Genomic DNA, 9,288 nt, shown 5'->3' on the forward strand with positions numbered 1-9,288 from the left:
CTCAATGAGAGGTGGGGTTTAAGAGATGGGCTCACCAACTACTATTGCTGGCATTGTCATAATGGCCTTTAGAGTTATAGTTTGAGAAGTCATTCAAGGCAAGTTAATCCTCAAGGAAAGCCCTTTTTGAGCGGTTTTGAGGTCTTATTTGTTGTTCACGATAAATAACAGCATGTACACTTGATTTTCTACTTCAAAATGGGTTACAAGTTAGGTCTAATAGTCTACACATAATGCATAACTTAGGTGCTATTGATATGAAATGTCTTGACTAGCACAATGATGTTGGCATGGAGAAAGACAATATGGATTCAGATGTGGAATTTGGCATAGATGATTCTCAAGATGATGGAGAGGGAGAAGAATTAGGCAAGCTTTGTAAGCCAACAATCGATCCTTTAGGCTTAGGCATTTTGAAGGCCCCTCAACTAGCTCTGATGATCCTCAACAAGAGAGTAATGAGGGGTTTCAACATAAACTTTCTCAAGCTAGTAGCTTGATGAATGATTATGTTCATATGAAGGAAAAGCAACTAATTTGCAAGAAGGAGAACATGTACTTGCAGCTTTGGGGACAATCATTATGCTATAGCAAATTGTAGCCTTCCATGAGAGGATTGCCATCTCCTATCTCACAAATTGAACTCTCTTAATCACCCATATTTGTTCCAAAGGCCTTACTTTATCATAGATAATGGACATGTGTGGACTCCTCTTATCGAGAAAATTTATGATGGGCCCAAAGGGTTCTTCGAGGTCCTCTTTCACACGTTGGAAGCTTGTGTCTGGATTATGCAACACATTCCTCCCTTGTTTTGGATGGATAACTAGTTCATGTTGTCCCATTGTTGCTCCTGCAGAAATTACAAGATGTTCTTAAGTAGGCCTATCCTATTTGGGTGGATGTGGTGAACTTCTCTTCGTATCTTTGCAATCTTCTTTGTTTGGTCATGTGTTAATTGGGATAGGTTTTGATGGGGCATTGCTTAGCATCCTAAAATAGAAATAGAGCTTGCCTATTATGGAATATAGGAAAACCTTGTCCTACAAAATTCCATTTTGAGGCTCTTGGTTTGTAGGCCTTGCCATGCACCTCAAGCATCTTGTTCGGCTCCATTCCATCTACCATCAACTACTTTTACTCACACTTTTCAGTGGTGAGGCAATGAATTTTATTCTAAGACTAAATCGTCTTAGATGCCATAGGTGCATGTGGCCAATAAACATACTTCGAAATCTTCTTTATGGTTAGATGCTAGGGGAATATTGCTTACTTCAATGAATGCACTTCATAATTAGCAAAACAACAACATTATCCTTCTCAAATGGCAGTTGCTAGTATGCAAAGGGCAGACCTTGTGGATGTTATTCAAAGTGAGATGGAGAGGTTCCACATGGGCAAGTCTACATCTACAATAGGGAAAGCACTGTGACAATAGTCTTTACTCTCCTGCATATTATGAAGTTAGCATTACGGAATGTAAAGGGCCTTTCAATCTTAGTTTCATAGGATATTGAATAATAAAGGATGTCGAGGACTATTTTTGCTAGTAATTGGGATTTTTTTTTGTAGTAAAACATAAGCAACATGTAATGGTTGGTGCCACTCATGTGTGTAAGGATTATACCATTTCCTTTAATCACCATTCACCTCATAGATCTAAGGTCATGTTAATTGTTCATTGTTCATTGTAGCCATCATTACGTTGTTAGGATGTTTGAGGAAGATTCTTGATAGTGGAGATTATGTATGAAGGCGATGTTCTATGGTTAGTGGGACTGTATGCACCCAATGTAGCTTGAGATTGTCATCAACTTTGGGAGAACTTGCACTCTCTTTATGGCCCATCTAGGGTTTGTGATGTGTGACTTCAATGTGGATGGTTCGAAGTGCCAGCCTTGGAATGCTTTGGTGGCTTCCTCATTGAAATTGGATATGTGGTCTAGGCTCAACGCTTTTGAGCCTAGATTTACCTACCATTCTCTTTGGCATCTAGATGGTTGGGCTAGATTGGATAGAATGTATGTTTACAATAGTGACTTTTTCCTTTCAGTAGTGCTCAATACCAATGGATGCTATCAAGGGCTTGCTGATGGGTTGTTTACCTTTGTGATTGTTGCATGTTCAATTCTCAAAGTATATGTTGTACTTGAGTGCTTTGTGGTAGTCATTTTTAAGGTTGTAAGGGGTAATGTTGATGGAAGACATTTTATAACTTGTAACCTAAAATTTTGGGAGGATCTTAATTTTAAAAAGTCTATGAGGTTAAATGTTGTAGACATTTCTCTTCACTTTTTAAAATTTGCAACACTAAGTATAGATGTTCGTTGGCTTGTCTTAAGGGGTGTAAAATTCTTGCTTAAGGGAGGGGTTTTATAGGGTTGGTGAGACTAGAGGAAAAGGGGAGTAAGGTGGAGGTGCTATGCACGCATGCAAGCACGTTGTGTCCATGATAAGCAAAATACGAGAGAGAGAGAGAGAGAGAGAGAGAGAGAGAGAGAGGCAGCAGAAGAACATCATTCTCTCTAGATAACCATCCTCTTTACTCTGTTTCAGGTACCTTCTCCCACTACGCTTTTTTATATCCACACACAACCAATTTGTTTACTGCAGCTGTGTAGGCTAGTTCACTTATATAATCATTCTCTCTCTCTCTCTCTCTCTCTGTTTCTGTCTGTATTTGCCATGGCTTCCAAGGCCCCTCCCCTGCTCTGTGCCCTGTTGATGTTCTCCTCTCTCTCCCTCTGCTTCTGCTGGACAACCTTAACACCCCCTGCAGGAAACAGGTAAGCCTTTTACATGATCATCTTTAAAGAAGCACTGCCGAACACTAGCCTTTTACCCCATTAGGCCCCTGCTTATGCGGAATGTGAAACCCACATGATGAAAAATTACTTTTAATATTTTTGGGCTTGATGTAGGATCCCATTGTCTCACTGATACGCTACCGTAGACGATCCTTTCAATGAATTGGTCCTCAGAGCTCATCTAACTTCTGACTTGAGTTTTTCAGCATCTGAATTTTGCATGTGTTCAGTCCCAAAGTGGTTAAGCCTCCCATAGATCCTTTGGTCAGCCTGTTGTAGCAGAATATGGAACCCAAATGATGGGCACTTTGGAATTTTTTTGCCCTTTTGTGCTTGATGGAGGATCCCATTGTCTCAATCACATACCATCATAGCAGTTCCTTACAATGGATTAGTCATCGCAACTCATCAGATTTGACAAGGTCTTGCATCCTGGTGTTTGGACTGCATTGCTGACACACTTGTGAGGATGGCTATTAGGCCTTTAGTGCCATTGTTAAGTTGGCATTAGCTCAAATTTTTGGAAACCTTCGTGAGGATAGATGCGGGGTGGTGAAGCACCATTGGGCAATTATGATACCTGCTATACCATACAGTAGGCTTCCAAACAACAAACAGACTGATAATCTAACAATCAGATTATTTGCACTGACATGTGATTTCTTCTGCCTTAGCAAATTTATCCTCAAGTACTTCATTTCAGTGCTTCCATCATCAATAATTTCTCATGTAGTAACATGTCAGTGCTTGCAAATGCTTAATGTCAAGTAATTGTTCGCTTATTGTGGTATGGTTACATTGCTACTGCTTTTTATCATTGATGATTTCCTCGTATTTTCATGGCATTGCTTCCAAATGCTGGTCATCAAAAAGTTGCTCTTATAGTCTTTTACCTCTACAGAGTTTCTGCAGCATTATGTTGAACCTTACACTTCATTGAATTTGTGGCCCTTGTGTTAAACCAGCCTTTCCTTGAAAACCAAGACCACGAATGGTGCACAGTACTATCGCTGTGTCGATGGAGATTGGATCCTGGAATCCTCCTTTGCAGCATTGGTGGATTTTTACGATTCAGGAAAGACAGTGGGCAATTACTCGTGGACAAAGGATCCATGGTCTCCACATTATGCTGGCACATGGAACCTTTTCAATAACGCAGGAGACTCTGCAGAGTCCGGCTCTGAAAGTAGTCTTGTAGCTGGTAAACATCTTATAACCTCATACAGCAACCTAAACTTGGATGAAACCCTTCAGTTTTTATTAGATCAAGTTCCATTGGCAAAATCTACATGACTTGGAGGCACGCATTTGAGATGTCTTTTGTGTCGAAAGTTCTTGCTTTATCATGATTGCTCTGGACCATTGAGCAAGGAATCATTGAATGCTCAATCAGACACTGCTTTGCAGTGGGTCGACTTTGAAGGCACTGTTTGAACATGCTTCAATCAGATGAAAAATTTCAGAGTTAACTCTGTATCAATGATCATACCTAAACGGACATTCTTTAACATGACAAAAAGTTGTGGTTTTTAATGCCAGTTTCTTACATTATGCTTGTTTGGCCTTCAAAACGAGTGATGCAGTTTGTGAAAGTCCTGTTCATGTCCTCACAACTGAATCATTTGCTTCTCACATCATTTCTCATCTGATTGTCTTATGCTGGATAGTACTTCAGGCCAAGTATGGGTTTGTTTCTTATTTAGTGACATGCCGTTTCTGGTGATGAACAGGGAAGAAAGTGTACGTAGCAAAGCCTGCCAGCCCACATGATCTATCTGACTACTTGGCCATGTCAACCAAGCATGAGTTTGAAGGGGAAGCCTCCATGGTATCCTACATTACAAGGGTTAACACAAACGGTGGAGTGCCTCTCCGCAATGGCTACTGTGAGTATGATCACAAGCTGATCAAACTCCCCTTTCAAGCAGAGTTCCATTTCTGGAAGCAGGACCTTGTACCCCCCAATACACCTAGTGCTTTGGCTGTGGTTTCTGATAGAGCTGTACAAGGCTTCTTTGGACAAGGCCATGTTACCTATGAGTTTGATGGCAACCAATGGAACCAGAAGAGCACCCTTGCACACCTCTATGATCTCCCCGGGGGTACCAAGAAGGGCGCCTACTTCATCAAAGATGTGGCTGACTACAAAGGCGGGTCTTTCTGTTGGAGGTTTGATGGACCCAATGGCTTTCAAATCGTTGGCAAGCAGGCCTGCAAGCCTGTCCAAGTCACTCCTGGCTGCCTACCTTGGTCACTGAATGTTGTGACCACAAGCAACAGCAAATCGTACGTGTCTCTCACAGTGCCCTCCAGCTTTTAAGTCCTGTGTTGAGAATTGGTTGCCTGACTCAAAAGAAGTTTAAAGCAAATTTCTGCTATAATTCCCACAATTTGAATTATGATGACATCATGAGCTTTTTGCAAGGGAGGGACCATATACCTAGGCAGGTGTGGTTGGGAGCAGGGGGACTGCGGCAGTCTTCTGCTCCCAACTGCACCTAGCTAGGTATGCAGTGGATGTTGAACCCTATAGGGGTAGTGAAAAACTTCTTGTCTTGCATGCAAGATGTCTGGTAACTGTGAGTTAAGGCATGAATTTTACATCCAGTTATGCTCAACACATGCCGTAACTGTTAGTTAGGGCATATGCATTTTATACCCAGTTATGCCAAACGTATGTATAGGCGTGCAGTTTTCTGCACAATCCTAGACATGCAGAGAATAAGAAACAGGCATTTTTCTTATTTTAAGATGCTTAAAATCGATGGGTCATTACTGTGTGTTAAAAAGTTTCTTGAAATGAAAGCATAGGTAATGGGATTTCCTTGTCACACTCTTTTGAAGATGCTTAAAGCTAACTCACCATTATTCCATGCCTAAGTTTCTTGGGAAGAGACAATACAAAAATTTGTTCCTTTTGCAGATGAAGCAAGTTTATGTAAAGCTTCTGCATGAATAATAGAATGGCTGTTTAAGCGCTTTACTTTTTGTGCTGCAGGCCTATGTTTGGCCCTTACAGCCATGTTCAGATGGTGTCCACAACAGGAGGGCTTCCCCCAGCAAACACTGCTTGGAAACCCAAGAAGGGGCAAACATGGAGATCATCCTATACAGCCCTCTTCTGGATCTATTGCAAAGGGTCATCTTAAACTTGATTATGGCATGACGCCCTTCCCCCACACCAAAAGACAAGTAGATGAATATCACAGCCTGCCAAAAGCCAAGTAGATCAATCACTGCTTGTATGTACATAGTCACTTCCATATAGTCGGTCACCGCATGTCGACAGCCATATCACTTCTATCTTAGTATAGCTTACAGGAACATCCTTTCAAAGGTTGAATGAAGGCAACTTCTTGCCAGTTCATAGCCTTTGGAGAGTTTACTTCATGTACCCCACCAAATCTCAGCTTAACCTTGTCAAATAAAAGGAAAATTTGCAGGCCAGAACACCAATGCATTTCTTTTTCTTTAAAAAAATTCTAAATAGTTGGCAAATCAAATTATTATTGGACTACTCAGAAATGTTCAAAACAAGCAATACAATGCCCGTGAAAAGCTTTTCTCACAATCAATGGGCAAGAAGTAACCCAGTATTTCTTATCAGAATCTGTTGTATGTAAGTAATTAGCATTTGTAAATAAGGACACTAGAAAATAGTTTAATAATTATTGTAAGATCAAGGTAGAAAATTTTAGCTGAGATTTCTCAAATCTTGTGCCTGATGTAAGCTGCTACAACACTGCAGTACACGTACTAAAGGTCACTGTGTGGCAAACCTTCATTGCAAGCATTGCATGCCATGTGGTGTAAAGGCCTCTCGCCCTTTTAGGTAAATAGGACGGACAACTTACAAATAAACTTATATTAAGAACTAAAAGAATCAAGATCATGTTGCTGAGAGAGAGAGAGAGAGAGAGAGAGAGAGAGAGAGATTGTCATGTGAGTAAGATCATAGGATATACAGGGATTACAAATTGTCATGTGAGTAAGATCTATGATCTGCCAAAATGTAGGGGCAGGTGGTAGATCAAAGTGTAGGGCCAGGTAGTAGTATGTGACACTGAATAGAAAAAGAAGAATTAGTACCAAGCATTGAATGAAAGAAGAGATGAATAAGGAGTCTAACATGAACAAAGAATTAGTACGAGCATTGAATGAAAGAGGTGAGTAAGGAGTCAACATAAGGTGACCTTAGAAGAACCTCTCCAAGTGCTAAGAAGGGTTTTGGTCCTTTCTGTACTCATCTCCTCATGATAGACTCATCTTGTCATGATGTAAATGTTTCAATTATATATTTATTATTAAGACCATTAAAGACACTATGAAAGGACAATGCTTGCATGCATCCTTCTTAGATGATTCGGACCATGTAAGAGCAATGATCATAACTATTCTATTAAGACTTCAATGACATAATAGGCCCAAAAAAAACTATAGGGAAAGTGATGGAAGGGCTTGCCAAGGTAAGAGTTTGATTTGATTTTATATATATATATATATATATATATATATATATATATATAGAGAGAGAGAGAGAGAGAGAGAGAGAGAGAGAGAGAGAGAGGGAGAGAGATTGTAATGTGAACAAGAGGTATGATTTTTTAACATCTAGGAGTAAGTAGTAGTATGTGACACAATGAATGAGAAAAGAAGAATTAGTACTAGCATTGAATGGAAAAGGAGGTGAATAAGGTGGCAACACAAGGTGGCCTTCAAGAATCCCTCCACATGCTAAATAGGGTTCCGGTCCTTTCCACACTCATCTCATCATGATATAAATTTGTCTACAATATATTTATTCTCGATTATGCATTAAAAAAATATAGACAACGAAGACATCAGGTAAGGGCAATGATTATATGCATCCTCTTAGATGGTCACGACCACGTAAGAGCAATGATTGTAGCCATTCTATTAAAATGTTAGTAAAATAATAGGTTGAATATATTATTCAAACAAGGTGATCTAATCACAAGGGCTTGCCAAGGTAAGAGTTTACATAGAGGTTCAAGACTTACTTAACATGGGAAATTATCTAACTAGACAAAAACAATGTGTGTTAAAGTAATAACGTACCAATGCGAGCTTTATCATTAGTAAAATATTTTGAGTACTTTAGAAATGCTAGTTGCATGTACACCTTGGCCCATTTTGAACATATTGGGTATTTTAAATCAACAAAACCTTGGTATAGAGTTTTCAATTGAATCTAACCAAATGAAGCATACTTACTTTTCTAACTAAAGGCAAAGATTAAAAGTAAAGTTTCATGATGTAAATCAAAGGATATATACTAAGGCCTTTTGAAATTTCTTCATGAAGTTATAGCCAGTTAATTTGGCCAATCCAATAGACATATATTCTCTTTGTTATATGTGTGTGCATTTGCATATGCAAATGATGGATACATCTTTGAATTCAAAGTGTGTTCTTACAAGCAAAGAAATGTGAAGAGTTAGATCTTACTCTAAGGTGGACACGATGGGAATGTAATAAGATATACATGAATCCATAGGTGTCATAAGGTTACATGTGTGTATATGCAATGAAAAAAAGGCTTACCAAAATGGCAAACAATTTTGGTAACACTTGTAGGTATATGCATTTGTGAGTGTATGTATATGTGTAGGTGTGCTATAGAACTCTATGTAACCATTTTCATCTTTATGAAAACATATTAGGATAAATAAAATAAAACAAATATTACGATGTTTGAAATGCGTACTTCTAGGCTTATTTGCTAGTAAGAAGGCACCTCCCATGAAGATAATGTAACTTGGTCTATCTTTATGTATGTAAGAGTTATAGGAAGGTCAAATGCAAAGTGCTATCAGTTCATTGTTGATTTTGGTTTATGCTAAAAAAGGTATAATTCTACTTTTAAAAAAAAAGAAATAATGTTGTATAAAATATCAATATTGGCTCAAAAGGTTTGCCTCGAGATTTATATCTAGCAATATTTATAAATTGTTGAAAATGTTACACATGTAATATGCACCCATGAAGTTGATTTTCTAAGCTTATAAACTTGAAGGAAAATCAATGCGGGTAAGAATCTTTTATTACTTGATTTATGAGAGAGAGAGAGAGGGAGAGAGAGCTGTTTGGGGGGGGGGGGTTTGTGGAGTGTAAGGGCTTTATAGGTATGCCATGGCATTATTGCCAGATACACCTATATAGAGAGTAGTAGTCAGTCAAGCTTTGCTTGGGATATCCTTCTACATGTAATTCCCTATGCTTAGTGGGTAAACCCTCACATGTGCAACATCATGAGGATGTAGTCATGAGATGTGCCTCAATGTTGTATCTTTCTATATTATGAATACAAATGATTTCTTATTGATATATATTGTGCCTTTCCACCATGCAATTTTTGTGCCTCATGATAGGTTATGACTTGAAGTCTCATGAAGGTTCGTTACACTTGGTATCATAGCAACTCTAGCACAGAGCATGCTAGCTCAAGTGCGGAGCAAGC

General features: G+C 39.0%; 1 protein-coding gene across 1 annotated transcript; it reads left to right on the top strand.

Moving 5' to 3' along the window:
• Positions 1-2,528: 2,528 nt before the first annotated feature.
• Positions 2,529-6,362, top strand: LOC148029422 (uncharacterized). The gene is made up of 4 exons (XM_087688240.1): positions 2,529-2,786; positions 3,773-4,008; positions 4,538-5,093; positions 5,806-6,362. Exons 1-4 carry the CDS (start codon positions 2,686-2,688, stop codon positions 5,954-5,956), a joined length of 1,044 nt encoding a protein of 347 aa, XP_087544366.1. The 5' UTR covers positions 2,529-2,685; the 3' UTR covers positions 5,957-6,362.
• Positions 6,363-9,288: the final 2,926 nt, after the last annotated feature.

This window comes from Lygodium microphyllum, chromosome 11, assembly GCF_053477565.2.
Source record: "Lygodium microphyllum isolate KBCC chromosome 11, Lygodium_microphyllum_v1.1.10, whole genome shotgun sequence".
Lineage (NCBI taxonomy): Eukaryota > Viridiplantae > Streptophyta > Polypodiopsida > Schizaeales > Lygodiaceae > Lygodium > Lygodium microphyllum.